At 41.7% G+C, this 15,067-nt stretch overlaps 1 protein-coding gene across 1 annotated transcript in view; it reads right to left on the bottom strand.

Moving 5' to 3' along the window:
* KCNH5 (potassium voltage-gated channel subfamily H member 5) overlaps window positions 1-15,067 on the bottom strand; it is a 152,120-nt gene that overhangs the window by 99,439 nt on the left and 37,614 nt on the right. Inside the window, exons 5-6 of the mRNA XM_063399554.1 lie at window positions 12,432-12,547; window positions 7,367-7,759 (exon numbers count right to left, since the gene is read on the bottom strand). Of these exons, the coding sequence (XP_063255624.1) occupies window positions 7,367-7,759; window positions 12,432-12,547 (509 nt within the window). The remainder of the gene's footprint in view (window positions 1-7,366; window positions 7,760-12,431; window positions 12,548-15,067) is intronic.

Raw genomic sequence — 15,067 nt, 5'->3', positions numbered from 1 at the left:
CATGAGCAGGTGAGCCTGCAGGCACACATCCAAAATCTCCTGTTCTGTGCAGTGCAGGAGGAGTATCCTGGAGGAGGTAAAAGCTGCTTGGAATGCAACCAGAAAATCATTCCCAAAAGAAATTTTCGAGCTTAGCTACTTAAATACAGCTTAGCTCTAAAATCCCTGGTTAGCTCCTTAATGCTGCTTTACTGGAGTTAATGTTAAAATAAATCTCCCAATGCGTATCAGAAATGTTTATTTCTCGGCAAACAATTAATATGATCAAGTTGCATAGTCACAAATCAAAATGAGCAAATGACAGAAGTAAGACAGCGACATTTCTGATTCATCACCACTCTAAGAGCAGAATTTAGAGTTGTATTCAATCATGTAGGTACACACAGGAGTAAAGGGCTTTGCTTCTTCTGCACCAGCTATCTAGAACCCAGGTCCAGATACTAGCAGAGCACAATTAATATTGGGTCCAGCACCACTGGAAGCAGTGTCTTCAGTAAGCAAAAATTTGACAGCAAAAATGTAAGCAAGTAGGTTTCTTCATGCATTATCTGAAAGTATCCCTAATTTTATTGCTTGGGATTTATCTTCTGGTTTTTTACCAGGGGGATGAAGAAACTTTCCTTTTTTTTTTCCTCTAACACAAATGTCAATAAGCTGTAACAATATAAATAAAGTTCCAGTGAACTGTTTATGGCACAACTACACAGTGCAGCACATTTCAAACAGTAAATAACTGAGGTTATAAAGAGAAGGGTGATTTCAAAATATTTCCTCTAAATGCAAGATAATGGGGATGTGGCATCTTGCACTATTTATTTGTTAGTGCCCAAAAAAAGGGAAAACAGACAGTCTCATGAAACAGGATAATTTTCACTCGGGTGGGTGGAGGACAAAATGGGGATTTGTGCTACTCCCATCAGCATCACTTCAGTGAGCATCTGATCAGATTATTTCATTTCCTCATCTCCTTCGTAAGCCTTCCCTTCCTTTGTGAGCAAAAGGGATCACACAGGACTGCAACCTTCCCTTGAAAGTGCTCCACAAACAATTTCCTCTGCTGGACTCTGTATCAGCTTATAGGGCTCTGACTGAAGATTTGGTTTCAATGGCTTCTACCCAACATCTGCTTCCCAGTATTATAGACATCACATTAAAAGTTTAAAAAAATTAAAAAAGGAAAAAAAAGACCACTGGGCCATCTAATTACAGTTCAGGATGCCATAACCCACATCAGAGAGGTGTGTGAGGCAGTCAGGTCACCCACCACTCCCTGCACTGGCTCTGGCTCAGCTCCTTCCCTTCACAAGTTGCCCCTCACATCATGGAGACATTCAGGAGTCTCCACAGGGAAACCTGCAAACATATCCCAGACCTTGTACAGCATTAAAGTAGCTGGTTAATTAATTAAGAAAAAAAAAAAGCTGATTAATTAAACAGTGGCAGAACTTTAATAAAACCTTAGATTAAAAGCTGAAGAGAACAGGTGCAATTCTGCAAGTCAGCGCAATGGGGAGATAAAGGGGAATAAGTGAAAGGGGTGAAAATGGTTGAAAATCTACAAAATATATGCCTCCAGGGGCTACATTTATAACTTAATCCCATGTCCATGCCACTGTATCATTCTACTGTGGGTTTTCACACACCACAACAGAATAACAGCATTCTTCATATTTGTCTTCTGAGTGCATAACAAGGAGCAAAAGCCAGGTCCCAGGGTTAGTGCTTGTGTCATTACTTGCTGGGAATTTGCATCGTGCTTTAACACTGGATTGCAGCCAGGATTTAATTCTGGGAATTATTTACTCCCTGTCAGCCATCTAGATTTAAAAAAGGTAGCTAGCCATAGCCTGTACTTCAGAGACAAAGTCACACTTTTGAAACACATCAATTGATCTCCACTCCAGCCCAAAAACTCTCCTTCAAACACCTCCCAGAAAGGGAATGTTTGCAGTAAAGCACTGCAGGTGTGAACATGGGCTACACCAGCTTAATCAGCTTTTATTTGCTTTCAATTTACAGACACTGCAATTTTACTTTCTATTAGTTGCAGTTGTACAAAGAAGTTTCTGACAGTGCTGAAATAGATCGATAATAGTAATTAAAATAAAATTACAATTACAATTACAAGGAGTCCATGCTTTAATATGCCCTGCATAGATCACTGAATTTTAAAGGCCACTGGGTCATGTAGTCTTACATTTTTAAACAACAGGCACAGAACTTTGGTTTAGGTCATTTAAATTTCTCTGCTTTCACTTCCAGGCATTGGCTTACAAAAACTAACTTCTGCAGAAAGGATGATCTTTCATACAACTCATCTGAAAACCATCTGGATACCACCCTGACTTCATGTCCCTTTCTTCATAGTGCGTGACAAGTCATTTCAGGATCATGTTTCTGGCAGAGAGGAGATCCAGCATCTAGGCTTTATTTTGTGACAAACTCAGAAATTAATGAATCTCAGTTAAAATTTTTTAAAAAATCATATTTTTCAAAACAGCAAGAAGCATTTTCAGCTGAATTTAACCCTTAATTTGCGAATGCATTTTCCATTTGTCCATCCATCTAGTTTGGGGAATATTTACACAAAATACTTATTTGCAGAGGCTCAAATGCATGTGAAGACAAGAGCCAAACACCTGCCCAACATCCTGGGATGCCAATCAATATATTTGGTCCCAAAGGGAGATTTTAGCATGGTTTGACCATACCTGATCAGCATCCTTGGGCACCTGCAAATTTGCTGACAATTTCATCACAGTATGAGTCTGATAAAATCTGACTTGTATGGAAAAAATGGTTACAAACAACTTTTTGGTAGCTCAGACTGAGAGAGGTTGGATATTTATGTCTCTAATAGGCAGAACACATACAAAGGCCAAGTCCTGAGGCAACGTAAATCTCCAGCTTCAAAAGCAGGGAGTCATGATTTTATAAACTTTATAAACTGGTGCAGACAGCAGTGGAAGAGTTGTTACACACAGCTCATAACTCAGGGAAATTAAAATTAGAAGCACTACAAGTAACATGTAACTCCAAGACAAAAATCCAGCTTCCAGTCACTACACACTTCACATCCTAATACCTACAAGAACTTCATGAGACCAAAATCTTTGGGTCCAAACACCATATTCCCCATTAATCCAAAGTTTTGTGGTTTTTGTTTTGGGGTTTTTTTGCATAATGTAAAAGAAGAGACAGGCAGACACACTTAGACTAAACCTGAAGTTTCATAGAACTGCTATGCTAAAAAAAAAAATCAGCCAAGTTTCAGAGACTCTGAGCACACACACTCAGTTCTGGTTTGTTCCTTGAAAACTGCCTGGATTCCCCAGAATGTACCATGCTGTCCCCTGTCACACTTCTGTGTAGAAAAGGTTTTTTGCATGGTTTTGGTTTAGCCAGAACATATTTCAGTGCAGGATATGCTGCCCTGAAAGAAGAGATGAAAAGATGCCATGCATTTTTCTGATTTTCTGGAACTATCCTCCTAGCAAGTTTCCTAAATCAAATATCCCACTAAGGATTCTACTTTCCTCTCCATTAGCTCATTTTTCTCCAGCTTGTTTTACCTCATTTTTCCTGCCCTTCCAGTACCATTTAGCCACTTAATTCCTCATCCCTCACATCAATTTAGATCACTCTGTGCTCTGCAAGGTGTCTCTTTGTTACCTTTCTCCCTCCCTGTCACACATCCCAATCCCCCTGAGCAGACTCCAACAGCCTGGCTCTGTAACTCCAGGCTTGGAAACCTACACCTCTAATTCTGCCTCAAATCATCTTAATCCCCCTCAGTTCTCAATTTGTGTCATAATCCTCTCCAGCAAATCCTTCTACCAAGGCTCTACACCGACTCAACAACAAAATACCTTTGATTTGCAGTCATGTTTGCCTCGGGTGGGAACTCCAGCCTTCACCTGATGTTGTCTGTGAGGGAAATTACATAGTTCCAAGAACTGGAACTGGCTCTGCCCAAGACTGGCTGAATTTGAAGAGCTCTTCGTAAGAAAACACACATTTCCTTTTTTCAACCTTTTTTTTTAATTATTATTTTACTCTTCTAATTTATCTCCTTAATTTTGGCATTATAAATAGCACTCTAGTGCTTAAGGCATCCTAATTCACTTCATAGAGCTGTCTACACATACAGCAAAGAGACAAAATCCCAAACCTCCTTGGCCATATCCTTCTTCATGAGTGAGAGATCTGCCCGTAGGGAGGAAAATAAACTCCCTCCACTGGTATCTCCTCCCTTCTCATCCAGCTCCTTAACTACTACTAAAAAAGCATTTGATGCTTTATGTGGGACAAAAAAAGGTCAAAAAAGGGAAAAACAAGGGAAATTTGGAAAGTCACCTCTCACTCAGCTGGCTTTTAGGGCTGTTCACTCTGATTTGGGTCCATCCCTCACCACCATAACAAAAGCTCAAAGAGCACCAGGACCTGCACCCAAGGTCTTTACTGCTAAACTCATTTTCTGCAACTTTATCTGAAATGCCACTCATCAACTTTAACACTTTTATCCAACACCCAGGGACAAGACAGAACCAAAACCTAGCAGAATCAAGAGCTATAAGAGATCTTTTCTCTCCTACTTGCCTTAATAAGGAAACACCCACTTTTTAACAAGAAACATTGCTTTTAATCAGAGTATCTCTCCCAAATTAAGCTTATGGATTTACTTATTCTTTACCTATGAACAATGTTTGAACACCCTGCTGCTGGGGGCGGCCAAAAAGTTAAATCCCAAACAAGAAGCACCAGTTAAAATAAATGTTAAATACCAAATTAAGATAAAGTGCATTAATTACTGCAGCCACCAGAAAACACCGACCAGCTCAAAAGACTTTAATGTCACAAATGAAGACATATCACAAAAAAATAAAAATATCTCCCCTGAAGGACAAGGAAAAGAGAAAATGTAGACCCAGGGAGGAAAGGCTGACTGTTTACATACCTGTTTTCAGAATCCCTTCAATTCCTTTCAGACACTAGGGAAAGCTGGAGTTGGAGGGGAGGGAAATCAAGCAAATATAAACCAGTACCTGCTGGAGGCTCCAGAGCCATAACACAGCACTTCATGACAAGGGAGAATCTTACTGCTGGCGCCTTTATTAAAAAGGAGTTAATGTTTCATTTGTTTGAAAGTAAATGACAGCTGCTCTAGGATCACTGGAGTTCATGATACCTTGCTGCTGTTATTACATTTTGATTAAAGTTTGTCACTTTAGGTGTCTCTCAATTATAACGCGCTGTGTCAAGATTCTGTTGCCTGTCACAAATATTGCAGATGGTTTATTTCTCATGTACTTGTTAGAGAAAGAGGTTAACCTCATCCTTTAAATATGTCCTGCTTGGGCACAGAAATTTTCTGTTTGTTTTATATATTAAAGCACAAAAATGTGGAGATAACGCTGCGTATTTTATAAAAATCAGGTTTCTCTGAGTCTGAAACTGGTTATCTTAAACAGAGGCATAGCTTTGCTAATATCATCTTCTTACAACGCCTGACTGTACAACCTGGTTTCAGATGGGCAGCCCTCATAGGATCTTGAATTTAAGCTGCAAGTATTATCACTTCTGTCATATTTGCTATAAATAAAATGGAACAATGTCAAAAGATGCTACTTAGCACACAGAAGCAGGGATGGAATTTTAAAGGAGCTCTACAAAATTTGCAGCAAAGCCTGCCTCAAAAAAAAAAAAGAAAACAGTGTAGGTTTTATACAGTGAGGATATCTAAGTGCAGAATTGAGAATTAAAAAACAAACAAACAACCCCACTAAACGGTGTTCTAAGAAAAAAGCTGTTAAAATGTTCAAAAATGAACAGAGGCTTTTTCCTCTGTTTACGGCCCTGAAGATAAAAAGCTCTAGAGAAAAATTAAAACAAGTCCTAAAGCCATTACTGTTCCATTTTAATAATGAATTTCTGTACACTGACTCGTGTATGCATTATTTGTTGTAGTTATTGCTTGTTTTCTGTATTAGCTTAGGCCTCAAGCTCAACTGCATAATTGTTAACACATTTAGGAGTTAAAAAGCTTTAATTCAGCTTCCATCTATGATATTTATGCTTTTTCTCCTCAAACCATTTCTCAAATTTTAGCTGTAGTAGAAGAATTGAATAAAAAATGGAAATAAATCTCCCTCTCATTCAAACATTTAAAATGGCATTAAAAAAAAATAATTACAGCCTGGTTCAAAAAGTAGTCCTAGGGCAGGACTAATAATAATAACAAATTATAAATGAAATAATGTTTATTATTAACTATTTCTTTATTATTATTATTATTAACAATGTTTATTATAAATAAAATGTTTATTCAGAGTCATTCCCTCCTGTCATATGAATGGCAAATTTGTCACCAGCTTCAGCCAGAACAAATACAGAACTGTCATCAAGCCCTGCACTGGGTTAGAACTGCCCAAAGACTGAGATGGAAATGAAGGCTGTGACAGGGGACATCCCAACTGGCCCAGCCCACTTTGACAGGGACTTGACCAATGCTTCTGGATGACATTCAAGCCACTCTAAAACCCCTATCACTAAAACAAACACCCTGACATGGTACTGGAACCCTAAGACACCTCTCCACCAACACAGGAATGTCTGGTTGGTAAATCTCAAGGCCAACTCCCCTGTATTTGCACAGAGCATGAGCTGCCTCACTGGGAAGAGGCTTCTAAACGAATCCTCAGTGTTGGGAAGGATGAAACAGGAAAGCCTTATAAATATGATTGCTTGGCAAAAGATTTTGAGGATATGAAACCTATAAGCAAAGTAGAAATGGAGGCGAACTTTGAGATGTAAGATGCCAATCTGTAGTTTCTGAACAACCAGAAAACAATGGCTTGGCCAGCTGAAAGAGAATCCCTCTTGATCGAGCAATACCCTTAGCAAACAAAGGGATGCCAAGGGTCCAAAGGCTGGGGGGACCCTGCCAATGTGGTAGGAAAGAGAAAAAGGATCTAGAAAGTAGCTTTTAGGGTTTAAAATGTAACACAATATGGTAATGTAGTAAGTCTTATAGGCTGTATGTAAATTCTACAGGATTTGTGTCTTTTACTGGTTGGATGGTTGTAAATTAGCACATTCAAGCTAAAAAGAGATATAATGTAATGCAAAAAGAACTTAGGCCTCTTTGCTGACCCTCTCTCTCTCTCTATTGCTCTTGTTCTCCTTTTCTTGGGCACACTTCTAGCTGTGGCTGGCAGCTCTAAGCAGAGCTCTTGTACTCACAACCCTGTGCAATAAACCATGTGTTTCACGAGCTGCCAGGACTCCAGAGATCTCTCGTGACCACCCACAATTCTCCTACAGCTTGGTTAAAATAATCCTTTGGAGAGGGGCTACCATCACTCACCTCGTCCACGTTCTCAAAGGCATTGATGATGTCGTAGGGTAAACAGGACAGAAGGTCAATCACAAACCACGTCTTCAGGTAGTTCATCCGTATGAGCTTGGGGTCAGAGATCACCTCTCCCCCGGGGCCAACAAAGGTGGTGTGAAAGTTCAAAACAATGTCAACCAGGAAAATAACGTCCACCACGCTGTCCAGCACGAGCCAGGCAATGTTGTTCTGCTTCGTCTTGAAGGACACGTTGTATGGAACCATGATTGCTGTGTAGAAGGTTAGAATCAAGATGACCCAGTCCCAGGTGGTCTTAAAAGCACAATAGTGGAGTATAATGTGTGGTGGAGTCTTTGGAGCTTCCTGCTTGTACTGAGGAAGAATATCAGATCCCAGCTGGAGAACCTGTAAGAGGCAGAGAGGCAAATGTTACTGTTTTTCAGTGGATAGGATCCAATCAGGGGTCTCACATTCCTGTGAAGAGCAGCAGAGACAGGACTGTGCTTGTTGGACATTGCAAGGCAATCCACAGTTTCTAAATAATCTGATTTATTTAGGATGTGTGGAGGCAGCTATCACTCAGTGAACGGGGGCAGCACAGCATCTGAGGATATTCCTGCAAAAAGAGAGGTCTTTGCAGATGGACTGAGGGGAAACCATGCCAAGAGGAAGGGAAGAGAGGCTCTATAAAGAGGTTTTGGGTACTACACCAGTAGTTTGGCAGTTATGAAGATAGAATTGTTTAGGTTGGAAGGGACATAAGAGATGATCTATCTCCAACCATCCTGCCATTGGCAGGCAATCTTCCACTAGATCAGGTTGCTCCAAGCCCTGTAGAACCTGACCTTGAACACTTTCAGGGATGGGGCAGCCTCAGCTTCTCTGGCAACCTGTTCCAGTGCCTCACCACCCTCACAGTAAAGAACTACTTAGCACGTAATCTAAACATGAACACTCAGTCAGATTTGTAATAGTTACAAGACTAATTCTCTGTGCCTGACCTCTTTTTTAAATCACTGCTGAGCCAGAGCAACACCCTATCAAAGGTGAAGCAGACCCCAGCCTTGCTGGCCAGCCTCCTAAAATGAAGCATAGTGTGTACAACTTCTGCCTAAAACCCTGCCAATATCATGCTTCCTTCATATTTTCTTCAAGAAGTTGTTGCTCCCACAAGCTCAACATCACTAGTGGGTTCTCTTTTACTTCCTGTAATTACTTCTCTTTTTTTTTTTTTTTTTTGCATAAGACTGTAATCTCCTGCATGCTCACTGTTGTAAAATTGTGTAACTGGAAGCACTGCAAAAACCAAGCCAAATTCACTTAAGGCATTCCCAGCTAATCTAATTACCTCTTATCTCAGTCCCACACAAGAAACAAAGGCACAAAGGAACGCACACGAGGCAATTTATTGCACTGACAACTGAAAGATCCATTTGGGGATACATCTGGGGATCTGAAATCCGTTTGGGATAAAATAAATAATTACAGCAACTTTAAAACTCATTTCAGCCCTACACCTGCCCCAGACTGGGGCTGATGCACCAGATTTCCAGGGACAGTTGGATTGAAAACAGCAGCCTCAGATGTGTAAAATTCATCGAACACAGGATGGTTCCTCTGTGGAGAGGAGTAAATGGCTCTGAATAAACTGTATAATAACTAAGAATACGAACTCAAGCACCACAGATAGAGATTCTCCATTAATTCTTTGCAGTCTTGTCTTTTAGATGTTTTTGAGAGAAAGCTGTTATTGAGATTAGACAGTAAAAGTCTGGTTCTGCTGAAAATCTGTTCTCCAGGAATCACCAAGGGACAACAGCAGCAGCCTCCCTCATTCTGTGATTGGGGATGTGGCTTCCCAAGCTGTCAAATCTGGGCCAATGTCAGGCTGAAGGGATGCAAATCTGCTTCTGCCTACCTGTCCCCACCCTCCCTAAGGTCATATTCAGCAATCACAACCTGTAAGGAAAGTCAGTTGAGCTGACACAACAAAAAACTAACTTCTTACACTAATTAGCCATTTGTTTTCTACAGAATCAGGTGAATTGCACAGATTTATGCCATGGCCAGAAAAGCACTGGACTCACTCCACAGGCAGCAGAGACCTCCAGGAGCACGTGGCTGCTCCCTTTGCCAACAGCCTCGTGTCACACCAGCTCCAGTGTGACACAAAGCCCTCTGTGGAGTGGTGAGGTCCCAATGGCCCTTGTGAGAGACAACCACAGATCCCAAACCCCTTGTGAAACCTGTAAAAACACCAAACTCCAGGTGTCCCTCCCCCAGTGCCCAGGACAGACTCACTATCAGCACTTCTGTGCTCCTACAACCACCACAGCACACTGAACTTGCTGGTGGATCCATAGGGTTTTCCCTGGAATTAAAGCAGCCTATCATTTTCAGCACAACATCAACACAATCTTTTTCTCACAGCAGCCTTGTGAAAATTTCTTTCAAAGTGAAAATTTTCACTTGCACTTAACACACCACTTTGGGTTTGCCTCATAATTTGGTAGTTATCTCCAGATATCTCTTTGGACACATCACTGTCCAGCACTTCACTGATAAATCAGCCCTGGGGACTTCTTTCCCTGGTTTCTTCAGGCCTGCTTGCTCCCTGCTTTGTTCACTGGGGCAGGAGCTGGAAGCATCCTCACTAGGGCAGGAAAAATGAGCTACTTAGGGCTCAAGCAGAATGCCATTAACATACGCTTGATGGTTCCCTGTGCCTCTGGTGGGGGAGTGCTTGGGAGCTCCCACAATACTGTAAAAGCATAATTATTATTCTTAACATAATATCATGCTGAGTTTGACACGGTGAGTGGGTGGCAAGTGGCTGTGGAGACCACTGAACTATAATGATTATTTCTTTCATGCTGTATGGATTTTTAATTTTAAATCACCAAAGAATACACAGTATCTTGGTAGTTGGCTGCATTTACCACAGACTGTCTGAATTATTCCTGTGTACAGCTAATGAAAATGACTGGTAACTGTTAAGTCTGATAAGGTGAGCAGCACATTCTGCAAGGGATGAGCTATGAAGATAGTGCTCCTCCTCAGATACAGAAATATGGAAAATGGGGCCTGTACAGCAATGGTGAACCTCCCCTCAGACTGCCTTCCTCACAGCACTCTGCCTACAAAGCACTTTCCAGACATAAACTACTTGTAAAAGAGGAGATGGCACACTCTGCAAGGAACAGTTCCTGAGGAAAACCTTATCCCACCTATGACTGAGCACACCTACTCCCTTGCCTGAGGTTTTGCTGCTGCCTGATCTAAATCTCCCTTGCTGTGAACTAATGCAATTTTTTTCCTCTAGCTATAGTGGTCCTGGTGAACAATTTCCTCCCTCATTCCATAAAGTTGCTCTGGACTCCTTTGAATATTGTTACCATATCTTCTCCAGCCTTCCCTTCCCCAGACTAAACCAAGAATGGATATAACTGGATTTACAGGACACTGAAACATCATTAATTTGAAAAGCATGATGTGTCAGTTCCCCAGCATTTTTTCAAGCTATTGGTATGGGATCACTCAAGGGAAAACACAATACTGCTAACACCTGGGTTAAAACTCTGGGTTTCCACTCTCATAATTTAATTTGAGTTTTTAATTATCAAAGTTCACTAAAACCAGAGAGGGAATGAAACCAAAACCCTAAACATTTAAAGCCACTATCAGTCCTACAGGACAAGTGCTCTGGCATAAGGGCTGTCTTTTTCAGTAGCTCATATATTTCGACCCTGTATTTTTGACCCATTTATTTTTCATTACCAGTGGACATGAAGATGAAAGCAGTACCTCTGTTTCATCAGTTAACCTGGAAGTATTCAATCGCTGCACCACCTGCACTGTTAAGGAGATATTTGCAACCTGCCAAAGAGTTCATTTCATCAGTTCTGAAGATAAAAGTGATGAGGGAAATATTGTAGGAATTGCTTTGCAAGAAAGTCAAGATCAGGGTATCTATGCAGTCCATGGGGACCCAGACAGAGATGCTTCCAAAGAGGTTTCTCAAACAATCCCATTTTCCTGGGAGAGGGACTCAAGGACATCAATCCTGGTTCCATGTCACTGTGTGACAGTTTAGCAGAGAAGCACACTGCTGTCCTGGGTTATGTAACCAAAAAATGTGTATTCTATTTATTCTATTTCATCTGTTGAAAGCAGTTGTGGAGATGTTTTTCTTTATCTCTTGTAACTCTAGGGGGAGGAGGGTGGATGCCTTCTGATAATAAACGAGCTGTTCAAACCAGGTGGGGCAGTGTTTCTTATCTCTGTCACCACTGTCCACCCTCAGGGGATATCTTCTGTTAATGGGCCATTGAGGCTCACCAGTGACAGGACACATTCCATCATCCCATTGGGAGATGCTCCACCCAGTGGGGAGGAGCCAACCATTCCTACCAAGATAAAAACTGAGATGTAGGAACACCAAGTATCCTGTTTTCCACTGGATTCCCAGAGGAAGACCGGGCCCATCTCACCAGCACTGGACTTTTTTTTTCTACAGGATCATCTTTACTCCAACAGAACCACATCTGCCACTCCAGGAGGATTTATTTGGACTGCTTACAACACCCTGACAACAGGGTGTCAGGTCGTATTCGTGACTCCATCAGGGTTTTCTAAGACTTTTGTTTGCTTGCTTGCTTGTTTTTTGTACTACTGAATTTGCATTTTTAATATTCCTAGTAAAGAACTGTTATTCCCATATTTTAGCCTGAAAGCCTCTAATTTCAAAATTATAATAATTTGGAGTGAGGGGGTTTACATTCTCCTTTCCAAGGCTGTGCATCCCAAGTTAAGGACTAACCAGGAAGCTGAGGACTGTGTGCACAGAATTAGGGCAATTTAAGTAAAAGCGACCTACAGAGAGTGCTTTTACAACCTCTTCTAAAAACATGGGCATGCCACGTGGTGCTGCTTTAGGACGAGTAGAGGCAAGGCTGAAAAAAATCAGAGTTGGCACATATTTTCCTCTAAGAATATCCTTCACCAGTCGGAATTAGGGTGGGTTTTCTCCCCCCTCATTGCCCTAGGAAGGGAGCAGGCTGATGTCCAGCCCACTTACCTCGGCCAAGCGGGAGTGCTTGTGCACCACCTCAGCCTTGTTCATGGGCGTCAGCTGCTGCAGGACGCTCCGGCTGTTGGTCAGCGCCCGCGTCAGCCGGGCAAACTTGGTCCAGCCTGCAGGGAAAGAAGGAAACCAGGTCAGAAATCACCTCAGAACTACTCAGGCCTCATCCAGTGCTAGTAAATCTCCTTTCTGCTCGACGATATTCAGTCTCTGACCTGAATGGCTTCTCTAAGTTGCTACACAGAGCAGCTCCAGGCTCCGGGCTTAAAGACATTGCAAAAGAGGAAAGATACTGCTGCTTCAAGGTAACACAGGTAAATATGAAAGGAATCAAAACTGTCTTTCTTCTGCCTTCTGGAGACATAGTGTTAGAAGGACGATATCCTGTTTTCAGCCTTCTGGGGACATAGTCTGCTGCTGAAATCTAATTCTGAGCCACTGAATTTCGTGCAAAGGCTTCCCAAGTCTGCAAAATCCTGCTGAGGGAAAACTCTTCCCAGCTACAGAAAGGCTCCTGCTGATTCAGGACCACTGGAGCAGCCCCAGAGGTCTGATCCTTAAGTCTTTACTGGTTTTTGCCCCAACTAAACTTCAGGGACAAAAATAAACTGGAAAAAATTTTATAAAAAGACTGCACCAGCAGCAATGCTTCAAACTAAAAAAAACAAACAAACAAAAAAAATCATTAGGCATTTAAAGTCAGATTAAGAACTTGATTTTAAATGGCACTAAGAAATACATTTAGCTATTACACTAATGATAAACAGCTGCTTTAATTGCAGCCTGGGACCCACACACTGAGCTGCCCCTGAGGAATATTTTCCTGCAGCACCCGGCAAGGAGCAGTTTGTTCCTGATAGCAGCACCATCCAAGGAACATGTCAGCAAGTCATTCCTGCTGGAAAAACATCCCAGTGTTTGTGATGGTGTGGATGCATCAGTGGATGGGTGCAGCAAAGAAAACACCAGGACTTTCAGCAGTGCAGCACCTCAGTATTGAGCAGGAAAATTGAAAATCCAAGTATATTTAGGAAGGAAACATACTCCCAAGGACACGGAAGGAGATTCTGAACATTCAGTTTAGCCAGGTATAAGTCATATTTTTACCAGAGAGTTATGGATAAAATATCAAACAAGTTACAGATAGGAAAAGAGTTCAGGAAAAGGTTTAACTTTCATTTAATTTGAATTCTGAATAGGTGAAAATTAGGGAAAATATTCATATCTCAGAAAGAAAACATAGTATTTCTATGTTAGAATCATCACAGAATCACAAAATGGTTCGGGTTGGAAGGAACCTTAAAGATCATCTCATTCCAAGCCCCTGCCATGGGCAGAGACACCTTCCACTATCCCAGGTAGCTCCAAGCCCCATCCAGCCTGGCCTTGAACACTCCCAGGGATGAGGCAGCCATAGCTGCTCTGGGCAACCTGTGCCAGTGCTAGGCTTATTTTAAAATGCCTTTTGCTGATAGGAGTCAGGGACTTGGACTGTTAAGGGAAGCCCTGAGGGAGACAAAATAACAAGTAGGGAACAGAAAATACAGTAAAACTTCAAGAAAAGAAAATATGTACTTGGCTTTGCTGTTTACCACATACATATTGCATTCACACAAATGTAAATCCATTGTTCATCATTTAACAATCAGAACAGCTTAAAATATCATGACACGCCACCAGCACTGCACAAACATTTGTGTCTGGCTATTTATACATGACCTGAAAAATGCACATAAAAAATTCACTGGGAAAAGGCAAAAATAGCAGCATTTTATTAACTTTTCAAATGTAAACTTTCCATGTGAGCTTTGGATACATCTCATGCTTCTGGAGTTTATAGGGGCATTCAATTAGGAATATACACATTATTAAACAAGGTCAAGGCAGACTACAGTGATCTATGAACTATTAATTTCTAGAAAAAAATTTTTGCACTTTTCCTTTTCCTAATTGTCTATAAAACTGCAGGAAGGAGACAGCTTTAAGCCAGAAGTCAGAACTGCTCTTTATCTTTCTAAACCAGCAATTTCAAAGACCAAGTGAGTGTGGTAACAGCATTGTGACAGCTCTGCCCCAGCATTTCTAGTAATGGCTGGAGGCCACATTGCACCCAGGTGAATTATTCTGGGTCACTGCAAACACACAGCAAGAGCCAGGGAAAAAGAGCAGCTCTCCTGCAGGAAGGGGTTCACCCACTTCCAGACCTGGGCAGGTACTCAGTCACGGTCCTCCTCCCCTGGAAAAATATTTCCCTGTGGCACATAAGGACAAATATGGGCCAGTCCCCAATTTTATTTTGTCATCCTGCCTCACAGCTGATACGAACGAGAGTGATGGAAAAGTGCTCAGCAAAACCAGAACAACCACAGACAAACTGCTGGATACAGCCACAGCAGCTCTCGCTCGTCATGTCCCGGTGTTGGCAGCTACTCCAGCTCCTGACAGGAACGTGGGGATGTCCAGCAGGGAGAAGTGCAAAACCCTGTACCCAAGGAGGGACAGCCCCATGCACCAATACCTGCTGGAAAGTGGTTTGGCAGAAAATCACAAGGTTGGAAAAGACCTCCAAGGTCATTGAGTCCAACCCATCCCTAACACCTCAACTAAACCATGGCCCCCAGTGCCACATC

Source organism: Prinia subflava, chromosome 5 (assembly GCF_021018805.1).
Source record: "Prinia subflava isolate CZ2003 ecotype Zambia chromosome 5, Cam_Psub_1.2, whole genome shotgun sequence".
Classification (NCBI taxonomy): domain Eukaryota; kingdom Metazoa; phylum Chordata; class Aves; order Passeriformes; family Cisticolidae; genus Prinia; species Prinia subflava.
This window is presented reverse-complemented; position numbering and strand designations above follow the sequence as displayed.